At 33.2% G+C, this 15,100-nt stretch overlaps 1 protein-coding gene across 1 annotated transcript in view; it reads left to right on the top strand.

The window, feature by feature from the left end:
• COL24A1 (collagen type XXIV alpha 1 chain) overlaps positions 1-15,100 on the top strand; it is a 404,395-nt gene that overhangs the window by 137,040 nt on the left and 252,255 nt on the right. The window contains exon 20 of the mRNA XM_042952735.1: positions 13,431-13,484. Coding sequence (XP_042808669.1) covers positions 13,431-13,484 — 54 coding nt within the window. The remainder of the gene's footprint in view (positions 1-13,430; positions 13,485-15,100) is intronic.

The following is a 15,100-nucleotide window of genomic DNA, read 5'->3' as shown; positions in this document are numbered from 1 at the left end:
GGATTGTTTTTTAGTTATTGAATTACATGAGTTGCCTTTTCAGGTTTTTTTTTTATTGTTTCCCACTTGTTTATTTTAGCTTTTGTTGCCTGTGCTTTTGGTGTCTTATCCAAGGAATCATTGCCAAGACCAATGTCAAGGAGGTTTATGCCTGTTTCATATTTAAGTCTTTGATCCATTTTGAGTTAATTTTTGTGAGTGGTGTAAGGTAGGTTCCAGTTTCATTCTGTTATTTGTGGATATTCAATTTTCCCAATACAATTTATTGAAAAGACTGTCTTTCACCTATTACACATTCTTGCCACCCTTGTCAAAAATTAGTTGACTGTATATGCATGGGTTTATGTCTGGGCTATTCTGTTTACTAGTCTATAACCAAAGCAATCCTGAAAGAAGAAACAAAGACGAACAAAGCTGGAGACATCACATTTTCTGATTATAAGCTATATTACAAAGCTATAAGTAATCAGAACAAATGAAGTCTTGTTACTTTAAAACTTACTCCTTATGGTACTATTACTTAATAGTAGTTTATAGTATGTTTTAATGCCTGAAAAGGCTATATAAGTTCTCTTCACTTTTCTTTATCAGTGTTTTCCTGCCTATACTTACATACTTGTATTTTGCATGTATACTTCAGCATCAACATGTCTAGCTTCACTAAAAAATATTATTTATATTGATTTGCATTTAATAATAATTATTATTTTATTAGACATATTTATAGATTAATTTAGGGAGCAGTGACATTTTTATGATATTGGGTAATCCAGTCCAAGAATAATGAATATCTTTTATTTGTTCAAGTCTGCTTTTGTGTTTTTTAGGAAATGTTTTAAAGTTTTCCTCATAGAGGTTTTGTACATATAGGTTTATTTTATTAAATTTTTTCCCTGGTATTTCATCTTTTTTGTTGCTATTGTAAATGGGATTTTCTCTACTATTCTAGTTTCTAACAGGTTTTGTATGGGTATGGAAATTACTGATTTCTGAATGCTAATTTCATATCCTGCTACCTTAATGGTTTCTTCTCTTTGAGTTAGTTTTATCATTGATTTTCTAAAGTTTTCTAGACATGCTGTCATGTAATTTGCAAATAGAGATCCTTTTAGTTCTTCTTTCTCAGTTCTCTTCAATTCAATTTTTTATGTGTAATGGCATTGTAATACCTCTGGTAAAATGTTGAAGAATTGGAAGTAGTATTCCTCCTTGCCTTGTTCCTGATCTTAATGGAAATACTATAGTGATTCTTCATGAAGTAAATTCTGAGTTAAAATTAAAATATGCATGTATTTTATCATGTTAAGAAATATTCACCAATTCCTATTTTTGAGTGATATTTTTTAGAGATGATTGTTATACTTTGTCAAATATTTGTTATATTTTCAAACTCTATGAAGATAATTATATACTTTTACTTTTGAGATCTATTTATATGGTATATTATAGTAATGGATTTTCTATTAACTATTTTCTATATAATGACTATTTCTATATAATTTCTATGAATTGACTATTTCTATATAATCACTAGTTTCTGTTGCATTTTTTAAAAAAAATTCTATTTGATCATGGTATATTTTCTTAATAGAATGCTAATTCTACTGATAGTTATTTGTACTTTTGCATCAATATTTATAAGTGATCTTTATCTATAATATTCAATCCTTTTTGTACTTCTTTATCAAGTTTAGGTATTAATGTTATACTTATTTCATCAAAATAATTAGGAAATCTTCAGTTTTAGTACTCTGGAGTAATATATGGAATATTGGGACTATCTTATCTATGAGGCTTTGGTGGAATTCCTCTGTGAAACCATCTGGAATCGATGCTTTTTAAGGGGTAGTTTCTGAATTTTCCTATTGCTTCTGCAGAAAGTAGCCTTTTTAAGCTCTCTAATGGGGTTAGCTTTGTTAAATTGTCCTTAGGAAATTATGTTTCATCTAGGTTTTCAAATTTACTTCCATATAAATCCACAAAATAGTCTCTTTATGATTTTTAATTTTTTTGTTTTAATGGTTATTTCCAATGTACCATTAAAATTTTTTTAAATATTTATATATGTGCTTCTCCTTTTATTTCTTGGCTAGGTTTGATTGAGTTTGTCCAGTTATTTTTTTCTCAAAAACATTTTTGAAATTGTTTCTATTGTCTTCTGTTTTTCTTTTCTTTACATAATTAGTTTCCCCTTTTATCTTTATTATATATAATTTTGAGATACTTATGGTTTATGTTGTTTTTTTTTTAGTTGGGGATTTAATTTTATTTATTTTCATTATTTTATTTTCATTCCTGAAACTGTTAACGACTATGAATTTCTCTCTGATTACTGCTTCAAATGTATCTCAAAGATTCTGGTATGGAGTACTTTTATCACTATTATCTTTTAGATATTTTGTAATTTCAGTTATTTCCCTTTTCACCCAAGAGTTATTTAAAAAGGAGATTTAGAATTTCCAGGTGGGAGTGCCAATGGTTTTGATTTTGTTAATAATTCTTATTTTTGTTGCATTGTTATCAGAGGCTGCTGTTCTATTTTGTGGAGCTTATCAGTCTTTTTCTTGTTGTGATCATTTTTTGTGAATGTTCAATATATACTTGCCAAGGAGGTATGTTTTTATTATCAAATGTGAATTTGAGTATATAGTGACTTACTCTTCTTTATTATATTCTTTAGGTTTTACTATGTCTTCATTATTTTTGGTCTAATTCATCTATGTAAGTCAAATGTCATATGGCTGCTGATGGTCTAATTTCTCTTGGGGTCACAGCTGGTACTCATTGTTCCCTCCTTCACTCTCCATTTTAAATTCCTTTCACCCTCAGCTATCACCTCAGTAGGTCTTGGTGGCTTACCTGGTGGTATAACCTTAATATTCATTACTGAAGAATATGAACTCTTGATAACACTTCTAAGAGATGCCCAGTGTATCACCTGAGTTCCATGTGTATTCTTTTCTGCCCTTTTTGTGTAAAAGCAGTCTTGCCTCTTCGTTTTTCAGAGTCAATTAACCATGCCAATATGGTGACTCCTCTTTTTGTTTGCCCATACCTCATCATAAAAAGTCCAAAGTGCCCTGTGGGCAGCCATATGTTTAGCTTAGTGGGATGTTTGCTCTGTCTCCTGTCAAGAGAGAGCCCCTTTGGGTAACAGGATATCTAACCCTGAAAAGTCCAAGGTTGTGGGGAAAGAAAGTACAAAATCTAGATGTCACTGGGAGTGATGGTAAATAGGATGACATCCACTTCTATTCCTTGGTTTCCAAAGTCACGTATCCTTCCTATTGTGGACAAAAGCACCATATACAGGTCTCTGACTTAAAAAATACTCTATATCCCAAAGGGTGGTACTCCTTTTATATTGTTTCCTTTAAGTTAGCACTTCAATTATAACTTTAGAAGGCAGTTCCAATGTTTTGTAAGACTAGCTACCTCTAGATGGTACAGATTAGGTGAAGGTCAATGAATCACTGAAGGCACACTCTGGTACCTCCTTTGATACAGAAAGGGTATCTTGTTCAGATACTATTCTCTGTGGGGTTCCATGCCTGTGGAATAGGCAATCCATAATTTTCTAGATACTGGGCTAGTTGAGGCTCTAAAGGAAGGAAAGTAAACTCTTATAAAATACTTATCTGTCTCTGTGAAGATGGACTGCTGATAACTTCCAGATTGGAAGGGCCCCACTTGAATGCAGACTCTTTTTTTTAACTTTCTTTTGATTATGAAGGGAAAGAATGCATTTATCAAATCAGTGATTACATACCAAATACAGAAGGCATTAGTCATCTGTGTTAGTAATAATATTATGTCTGATACAGCAGCTGCAAGTGGGATTGTGGTAGTCTATAGTCGTTCTCCACAATCCAACTGATTTTTGTAGGCACCAGTCTCGTGAATTAAACAATACTCTGACAGAGACCACCACATATACATATTTTATATTTTTAATGGTGGCAGTAATCTCTGACATTCTCTCCATACAATATGATTGGCAGTCATGTAGATGTGAATGACTGTCTGATCCTTAGAACCCAAAGGTCTACCTAACTATAGGAATATCTCTTCCTTTTAGGCTTTTCTTTAGACAGTCCAATTATAATTCTTCCTTTCCAACAGATCATCTCTCAATATGTTCACTAAAAAAATGCTGAGGTCAATTATATTTGGTCTTGATTTAAAGGAATTTATATGCAAGAAATCAATATTCAATTCAAACTGTGTCAAAACTTCCACTGTCTCTATCTGTCTTTTTTCCTGGACATCAAGATTAATTTGGTTTGATAAAATGAAAAATTAAAAATCAATTATTTTCTTAAAATAATCAGAATAATAATAAAATAATCTAGAATCAGTTTAGTCCCCAGAGAAAATTATAAAATAGCCAAAAACTTAATTCCTATGACCTCTGGTTTCTCCTATGTTCTTTCCCTTGAGCATGAGTTCTTGTCCATCTCAAATAACCAGTGTCTCTTTTCCTTTCCATAATTTACCTTTCCCATCAAAGCTTGTTTATGGAAGAAAGACCTGATAAATATATTTCATTTCAAGCAGTAAATGGTTAGCAGAACAGCTAACTTCAACATAATCTCCTTTCAAGGATATTTACATTTGAACACTAAACAGAAACCTGGAACCAATGTAATGAGTCTTGAATTGTAGAATTTGAGGTGTCATTTAGTGAGCAGAAAAAAATCTGTGGGTGGTTAGGAACTTTGATACTCCTCAAATTAATCATACCATACAAGTTGTCATCTGTACTGCCAATACGACAGGACAAGACTGGCCAATATTTCTTGCTAGTACAATATTTCTTGCTAGTTCAGAAGCTCAGATCTTCATAAAAGTCAGTGAAAGCAAAGTGCTCTTAAGTTTTTGTTGTAAATGCCAAGTTATTTGCCATTGACATTGAAGAGACTGTTCATCATTAAAGATCATCTCAATAAATGTCACTTCAAACCTCTTCAAAGCTTTTTTCTCCTTAATGTTGTGCTTATTCTAGGCAAATTGTTAAAGTGACAGAGAAGTAAATATATCTGCATTTACCTATTCACTGAATAGTAAATATGAGTGATGGCCCAAGATAAAATTTCATGTACTTTAAAACATAAGGTTAAATATTTTTCTATGCTAGTTGTTTGCTTTTAACAAAAACATATGGAAAGTGCTACACAGGAATCTTCACTCTTTCGGCATAGCAGCATCAGTTTTGAGCACTAGTCCCATGTTTCCTCCCAGTTCTGGCAGCAAACCACCTTCAAATGTGGTAGCTTGGTAGTGAGAATGTTTGTTGATTCAGCTGTTAACCTCCATGGACTACTGAGATTGCCAAATAGTTGAATTTTGGACGATGTTCTTGGTAAGTGGAGCCAATTGTTTTACTAGAAAAATGAGCTGAGACCACTAATCACAGAGATATTAGAAGTGGCCAACCAGTGGGTCCTCTTTTTCCACTAGGGCGGTCTTCCCTAGAGTCAAATGCTGAAGTTTATTTGGCGAGTCTGCTCATATCAAGTAAAGTCATGCTTCTAAATGTACATTTTAGCACCTCAGTGGACTTAACTTGAATAAGCCAGCCTATGGCCAGTTGGGTCGATCTTAGTCCAAATGAATTCGCTTTAATTAAACTAGTTACTTCTTTGTTATCTTTTACCACTTGGGTTTAGTTGAGTAATTTTATGTTTTTAGTTGTTACTCAAAAACTTGTGCTGACAGAAATATGTGATGAAATCAGTTGAATTAGTCAATAACAAATCATTTCTCATATTCCTACTGTGTACAAAGCTATGCATAGTAAACACTATAGGATGCACACAAAAATAATATATTGTTCATAATTTGTGTCAATTTACAGTCTATTTGGGATAAATAAGATATATACAAATACTTTTAGATAACAGTAAAGGCATCATGTAAGAATTAAATAAGTAGCATTATAGTACAGTGTTAGTAGAGAGAGATTAACATGAGATGGAAGGATCAGGGACAGGTTCATGGAAAAGATGGATCTTGAATTAGATTGTTGATGAGTAAATGGCAGGAAAAGGGGAGGGCATTCCAGGCAGGGTAAATCACATAAACAGATCCTAGGTAATATGCATTGTGGATTTACAGAATAATGAATGAAACTGGCTAGCTGATGCAGATTCCATGTGTTGGTATAGAGTAATAGATAAGGTTGTAAAACTAGGTTGGTGCCAAATTGCATAAGTCCTTCGATTCAAAGTGGTATCAAGGCAGAGACTTCTAGTAGCTAGATAGTCAAGTTTATTATCACAATTCTTGTATCGTATATGGAACCCGTCCCCTCATCTCTCAAGTGAACCAGCCAAAGTTTTATTGATTTTCCTGGTTGCTTCCAGTAATGGTCACAAATTTCTGTCCTTTCAAATTCAGGTGGGAGTTTCCATAACTGCTGTCTGAAAGGGGACAGAATCTTCTGCCTACCCAGGTTGAATCTTAGTACTGTTAGTTGCTATCACTAATAGTACTTACTACTGTAGTTACATTGAGGTGGGCCTGAGGCTGTTTACTAGGTTGATGAGGAAGTCTTTCCACTCCAAGGAGAATTAGCAACAACTAAGGCAACCGTCTTTGAAAATACTTCTGGTTCCCAGTACTTGGCCTACACCCATCTCCCCAAGTTGCTCCTCTTAGCAGACAATAAAGTGGAGACCCATTTATTACCTGGTTCACTATAAAATTTGGTTAACATGCTCACTGCCTATTCCCAGGGACTTTCCTCAAATCCCATTAATCACCTGGTAAGGCCCTCACACTTCCTCTTCCAGAAAGCTGTGTCTCCATTTGTATCCCATTCTCATCATCAGAACTGTCAGAGACTGTGAAGAATCTGAAATTTTATCCTATATCCAAGCCAACAAATTAGCCTGAGAGTTTCACAGATTCTATTAGAAGACACGAAACTCATGGGACAGAGACAAAGGACGGTTTATTATTCTTAGCAATAGCAATGTCCAGAGTATCAGTATTTTTGCTCTGATTTTCTGAGCCTTCTCGCAGGGTGATGCAAAGAGGGCTAGATGACATTTGCATAAGCAGTGGTTATATTACATAAGAGGAACTTTGAACTTAGAGAAACTGAATATTTTATAATGGTCAGTTATTTAAAAAAATAAATGTATTCCAGAAAGATTATTATTATATGGAAGTTGATATTCCTGCCTTTTGCTACAGAGGGAGATTCTATAGCCATCTTTGCTATACAAAAATCCCTGAAAATATAGATTGGAACAATGAATAATTAACATCTCGTCTGTATAATGTGCAAAAATACAAGAGACCATGGAGAATTGTCACTAGCAACATGTTAAGTTAAATATTAGAGATATAGAGATGAGTAAGATACATTTATTTTCCTCCATGAGCTCACATTTTATTGGAATAAAGAAACAAACCCTTAATTACAGTATAGTGTGATCACTATTAAATAGCCATATTAACAGAGCTGTAGGAATATAAAGGAACAAGCTACTGATTCTGGCTAAGGGAAACCATGAAAAAGCTTCACAGATCATGTTATGTTTGAGTTGGCAACCAATTATATGATGAAGGAACCTGGGGCAGTGAGTTAAAGGAGACTTCCAAGAAGTATGGTTGCTTGAGCAAAGACTTGATGAAATAGTTCCGACTTATCAAATAGAAACAGAGGGCAAGGGTATTACAGCAGAGGTATAAAAGGAAGCTATGTGTATTTTAAAACTACAAATAATTCAGTTTTTTAGTCAATTCTACTTCCATTAAAAATGACAAAACATAATTCAAACAGTTTTTTTTAAGTTTATTTATTATTTGAGGGAAAAAGAGAGTGAGTGGGGAAGGGCAGAGAGAGGGCAAGAGAGAGAATCCCAAGCAAGTTCCACGCTGTCAGTGCAGAGCCTAATTTGGGTCTCTAACTCATGAACGATGTGATGATGACCTGAGTTGAAATCAGACATTTAACTAACTGAGCCACCCAGGTGCTCCCCTACCTCAAACAGTTTTAAGCAAAATTCAGGATTGGCTAATGTAATCAGGAAATCCAGCAGTATTTATGCCTAGACATTTGGCCAAACACAGGAATTTGATGAATATAATCAAGACACTCTCCATTTATTAGCTTTACTTATGTCTGTTAGCTTCATTCACAGGAACACATTGTGGAAAATATGGCCCTTGGCAACTCTAGGCTTATATTTCCCTCACAGTTAGCAATCTTAGCAAAAAGAAAGCATTCTTCTTTCTTTATAGCTCCAGCAAATATTCTAAGGTAGATTCCAGCCAATCTCACTTGGAGTACATGATCATCTTTAAATCAATCACAGTACTCATGGGGATGGAATACTGTAATTGGAAAGATTTGGGCTATTTACCTACCCCTGGAAACTGGGATGGGGACCAGAAGCACATGGACTGCAAATTGGGGAAGAGTATTTTCCTAAAGAGACGGTGAGCAGATAAAAAAGAAGATGCCCTCTACATGTTACATCTTTGATGCCCAGTATCTACATGTACCATTGCACCCACTTATACAGTTTTCAAAATGCCTCTAGTAACATAGTACAGTCACCCACACAGTTGAAAATATACTCTCCATTCTCCAAAGGAAGATAAGCTAATATATTGATCAAGTATTGCTTACAGCTCCAAGGCCAGGTTTTTGGAGTAAAGTGCATTCTTTAACCTGAGGCCTAAATATAGGTGTGAGTGTCAAATAATCAGATTAATTTTAGAAAGAAACAAAGTAGCCACAATATTCATTCCACTTGGAGACACGAAAGAACAGGAAACAAAATAGAGTGGCCCAGGACTATAGCTGTGCATTTGGAACAAAAGTAGGAAATTAATATATACCAGTTCCTCATAACTATATAAATCAGCTTTTAAATCACCTAACTTCCCACCCCTTGCCACAAACTTACACACACTGAAAAAGGGAGAATCTGAGATAAAGAGTCTCCAGAATATACATTCTATGATACCAAGGAATATTTTTGTTCTCTAGTATATGTTCAATGCCAAGAACAATGGCTGATACATAGTAACATGTTGAATGAATAAATTGATATTCTTTAATTAATAAAGACACTCATAATAATTCTACATGAATCACATATAGAAATGGAGTACCCTAAAATGATACTTATCCAAAGGTAAGTCATGTTATTCATAGTCCTAGTCATGTTATTACCTCCAAAACAATTTGAAATCTGAGCTTACCTGATTTTTATCTGGGGACAAGTTTTCTAAGGGTCTTCAAATAATTGCAGAGTGTTGTCTACCAAAGGGCAGTGATTATCTAAAAATACCCAGTATCAATTAACTTTTTGCTTTACAGTTTTATTGAGGTGTAATTGACATATAGCAAACTATATTTATTTAAATTGTACAATTTGATAATTTCTGACATATATATAACTCATGAAACCATCACCGCAATCAAAATAGTGAACACATCCATCAAAACCCAAAATTTCTTTGTTCACCTTTGTGACTTCCTTTCTGTTTCTCATGATCCTCCCTTCCCTGACCTGCTTTTTGTCACCATAGGTTATCCACACCTAAGGATCAAACAATGGTCGAAATTGTTTATCTTAAAATTGTAAGTTTGGTATGGTTTTGTGTGGATTTCAGTAAAATAAAAATGGACTTTGCAATTGACTTTGTAGGTTCTTTTAAGAGTGACTTCAAACATAACTGCTAATGTTTAAAGTCTTATTTAAAAAGTCATTCAGAGAGTATATAAGGAATTCCTTGTGTTATAAGGAATTTTCATTGTCTTTGTTTCTGGATTTTCTCTGCTGAGTTTTTAGCATGCTACATATATATGGAATTCAGCTGTGCTATATTTACTACTCAAAAATATAGAATGGCTAAAGCGAAAATATATGAATAGCAGTAATCATTTGCAAAGATTTTCAATGATATCATAATGAAAAAAGACTGTTTTTCACAGTATTTTAACTCTAAAACAGCAAAAGAGAGTGAAAGAAAGCCATATACCTAGATGAATTTCTTATTTTGCCTTTATTTTTCCAGAAGTGCATATTTTCTGTTTGTGGTTTTCCCAGAAGACAGAACAGTTCCTCAATCTGCAGTTACATGCTGCCCTGTGCTAAAGTTTAGTTTCTATAGTTTACTGGGAAAGTGAATTTATTACTTCTGCCCTGTCAAATATTTTTTTTGGCATTAACTTTTGCATGGATTATTCTCACTCAGCAAAGGCCATTTTAATCCTTTTTTTTTATTACTTTTTTACTTGGACTCACCATATTACTGACATGACATGTACATCCACAAATGTTAAAGAATAAAACCTTATGATTGTTTTTTGGATCCATGTCTCAAATGAAATGCTCCCCTACAGAACCTCTCTCCCTCTGGCTGCATTCTTTCTTGCTTGCATATGCAAAATTGCAATCCTATCCATAGAAGCTATGATAGTTGGGTTTTGGGGAGGGTAGTTTTTTGTTTGTTTTTAAACAAAAAATAACTTTGAAATTGCAAAATTAAAAATATAAGTATTCAAACAATTCATTGTTAATTTAGTCATTAATTTAAGCTATTGACTTTTTATTGAATATACAGTACGCTGACAGCAGACTAGGCTTTGAGTAACTTTGCCCTTTAGGAATCCATAACTTATGTGTTGCCCTATCTTTAATGATTTATTAATTGCATCTTGTTTTAATATGACTGTTTTTCTAAGAATGTATTCATTTCTACTTTGTTCAGACTTATAAACTACTAAGAAGATAAATTTAAGTCAACTGTATTGTGTTATTGTATATTTAAAGCACAATGGGTATAAAAATCAATGAAAATTTGAAAATTTTATGAGAGTTAAGTGCCCTAAGTGATGCTATTGTCTATAACAAGAGTATTTTAAAGCTACTTTATAAAATATCAGGAAAGTATAAACTTCTCAAAACATATACTTTATTTTCAACCAGTTATTATAATTGAATATGCTATATTACTTTCAAAACAATCCAAAATCTGAACTTCACTGATTTGATCTGGGGACAAGTTCAATGAATAAATTATATTTTCTCTCTAGAGTTCTTCAAATCATTACAGACTGTTTCCTGCCAAAACACAATTACCTTTTATGTTGTTGTTACAGCTTTATTGAGGTATATTTGACATAAGTAAGCTGCATATATTTAAATTGCATGATTTAATCACATTTTTTGTGTGTATGTATAACACAAAATCATCACCAAGATCAAGATAGCCAACATATCTGTCAAACTCAACAATTTCCTTATTTACATTTTGTAATCCCTCTCTCTGACCTTCCTGCCCCTACCCTTTCTAGGCTACCAGTGATCCGCTTTTTGTCACTATAGATAAATTTGCATTTTTCTAAAGTTTTTGTATAAATGAACTCATATAGTGTATACTTTCTTTTGGTCTGGCTTCTTTTACTTAGTATAACACGTTGGAGTTACATCCAGGTTGCCACATCCAGGTTGTTTCATTTTCTGATATACCATAATTAACTTACCCTTTGGATTTATTTATTCGTGGATTGTTTATCCATTTACCATTTTTAACTGGGAAGACTGTATATTTCAGTAGAAAACAGAGACTTCATAACTCTTATCAAATAAATACTGAAGTGCTCACTATATGCCATAGATCATGATGTACTTAACTATATTAGGACACTCTAGCTTCTAAACTTCTAACTACTGCCAAAATAAGAATGACCATATTTTACCCTTATGATTTCCCAGGATACTAATTGAATCTGCTAGTACTTTAATTCCCAGGTTTTGCTGTAAAAAATGCATGCGAATTTGTCTCCAGCCTTTAGTGATTAGAGAGTAATAAAACATTGGTTTTACTGGAGAGAATGCTGAGTCACTCTTCTCAGTACAGTAAACAGATGTGAGAAGTCTGAAAATAGAGGACATGTTTTCACTTATTATTTTTAAAGCCAATTCAGTTTCTGCTTTTTGATAAAAATTGATTAGACTATTTCTATTAAGAAAGTATACAAAATTGATATACAAAAATTGGTGATGTTTCTGTACACTAATAATGAGCTATGAGAAAGAGAAAATTAAGAAAACAATCCCATTTATAGTTACATCAAACACAACCACAAGCCTTTCTCTCCTCCCAAAAGTTAGCAGTTCTTTTTTCTTTTATGGTTTATCACTCAAGTATGCATCTTTTAAAACTATAGTTTAAGCTTATTTTATGGCTATGTCTTTCAGCTTACAAGCTCTCTTTTCATTTCCCTTTTCCCCCTTACAATTTAGCTGTTGAAGATCCCTAGTCATGTGACCTGGGTAGTCACATAGAGAGGCCTGACCATATTCAGTTTTGCTTATTTATTTTTGGTGGGACTACAGGTGATACTGTGTTCTTTCATCAGAAAGTACATAATGTCTAGTTATCTCTTTGTTTTAATGATGTTAGTACCAGTTGATGACTCAAATGCCCAGATGTATTAAATCATTAGAAGATTGCAAAATACAGATATTTTTGCTGTATCATTTCTTTTTTATTTGTTGGCTGAATAGATCCCCTTGTCTACTGTTTGGTTAGTAGTGGCACAGTATACATGGGAAAAGTAGAGTAAATGCTTGATTCTTCACCTTTCTTTACCAGTTTTCAAAATAATGAGTTGGCTTCCTTTAATCCTCTAAAAGAGGGCAGTTCTTTAATTGTTGTATCATTATGAACTTATGAATAGCAAAAATATTTGATATGTTTCAATCCATTGCAATTCTTATCCTTATTGAAGTTCGTATTATCCCATATCTGCCCAGTGGGATCCTCTTCAAGCTCCCTCAGAGCTCTTCACATAACTCTAGATTTGATACCTTTTATAGTCTTTTTGCTTCCTGGAATGAGAAGATGTTTCAGACTCGTCTGGAGGATGGACAGGAACTATGAATTATCCATAGGGATATTCTGAACCAGTGGTTGTAAGCCAGTGCCCAGGGGCCAGAAGTAGCCATCAGACATGTCTTTTTTTTTTTCCCCAAAAGAAGCAAATCAGTCACTCAACAATGACAACAACAACAAAATAACTTTTTTTAGCACTTACTATGTGCCAGGTTGTCAAGAATATAATAGTTGCTGAGAATATAATAGTTCTTAAGACATAAAACTGCTTCAAGGAAGTTTACAGTCTGATGAGGAAAATAATAGAAGTCAAAACACTACATTAAGTGACCTTGCAGGACTCCAAGATGGCGTGAGAGTTCTTAGAAGGGACGTAACACTTTGTCAGTTCTGTATTCCAGTGTTAAACAACTGTGCAATAATTAACCTTTAATATTAACTTTTTGAGCAGTATAAATTACTTTAACTGGGCATGAAAGAATGGCAAAGGAAATTTTCAAATGCTTACTAGAATTACAGTAATGGCGATTGAGTAAACTCTCTATATTTTTTATGTTCCCTAGGGTTTTCCAGGAGATATTGGGATTCCTGGACAAAATGGCCCTGAAGGATCTAAGGTAAAAAAAAAACAAACACAACAAACATACATTCTTATTTTGGTTATATATATACACATATACATATATGTATATGTGTATATATATATGGTCATTCTTATTTTGGTTATATATATACACATATATACATATATATATGTGTGTATATATATATATATATACATATATATATATATATATATATATATATATGGAGAGACAGAGAGAAAGAGTGTTTTCTAATCTCAAATCTCAGTGAATGGGTAAAAGAAGACTTTAGGAATATCAGAACGTGTCTGGATATTTTGAACTTTCTCGGCTGCGTTTAATAAACTGTACAACTTATTTCAAGGTAATCAGGAATTGTTTTCATGTTTGGTTGTTCTTTTGGTCCTCTATTCTATTGATCTGTATGTCTGTTTATGCAAGTACCATACTGTTTTGATTACCATAGCTTTGTAGTGTAGTTTGAAATCAGAGAATTTATTTATTTTTTATTTATTTATTTAAATCCAGGTTAGTTAACATATAGTGTAATAATGATTCCAGGAATATAATTTAATGATTCATCACTTACATATAACACCCAGAGCTCATCCCAACAAGTGCCCATCACCCATTTAGCCTAACACCCCTCCAGGAACCCTCAGTTTCCTCTCCGTATTTAAGAGTCTCTTGTGGTTTGCCTCCAACAGGGATGATTTGCCTCCAATGGGTATACTAAGTGAAATAAGTCAGTCAGAGAAAGACAGACACCATACAATTTCGCTCATATGTGGAACTTAAGAAAAAACAAAACTAGATGAACATAAGGGAAGGGAAGGGAAGGAAAAATAAGATAGAAAGGGAATCAGAGGGCTTAGTATCTCTAGCTTTGTTCTTCTTTCTCAAGACGGTTTGGATATTCACCATCTTTTGTGGTTCCATACAAATTATGGGATTCTTCCTTCTAGTTCTGTGAAATATGCCATTGGTATTTTGATAGGGATTGCAGTGAATCTGTGGGTTGCTTTGGATAGCATGGAAATTTTAACAATATTAAATCTTCCAATCCATGAGCAGAAAAACCTTTTCTATTATATGGGTTGTCTTTAATTTCTTTCAACAATGTCTTATGCTTTTCAGAGGACAGGCCATTCACTTCTTGGTTAAGTATATTTCTAGGTCTTTTATTCTTTTTGATGCTATTATAAATGGGAGTGTTTTCTTAATTTTTCTGATAGCTTGTCATTAGTTTATATAAATGCAATAGATTTCTGTACCTTAATTTTGTATCCTGCGACTTTATTGAATCCATTTATTAGTTCTAATAGATTTTTGGTAGCATCTGTAGGGTTTGCTGTATACAGTATCGTGTCATATTCAAATAGTGACAGTTTTACTTCTTCCTTCCCATTGTGGATACTTTTATTTCTTTTTCTTACCTGACTCTTCTGACCAGGATTTCTAGTACTGTTTTGAGTAAAAGTGGTATGAATGGGCATCCCTGCCTTATTCCTGATCTTAAAGGAAAATCTTGCAGCTTTTTACCATTGAGTATGATGTTAGCTATGGGTTTGTCATAAATGGCCTTTGTTATATTGGCCATTATATATATATATATATATATATATATATATATATATATATATATATTC

The sequence above is a fragment of the Panthera leo genome, chromosome C1 (assembly GCF_018350215.1).
Source record: "Panthera leo isolate Ple1 chromosome C1, P.leo_Ple1_pat1.1, whole genome shotgun sequence".
Classification (NCBI taxonomy): Eukaryota; Metazoa; Chordata; class Mammalia; order Carnivora; family Felidae; genus Panthera; species Panthera leo.
Note: the sequence above shows the minus strand (reverse complement) of the source record. Positions and strands in the feature narration are given on the sequence as shown.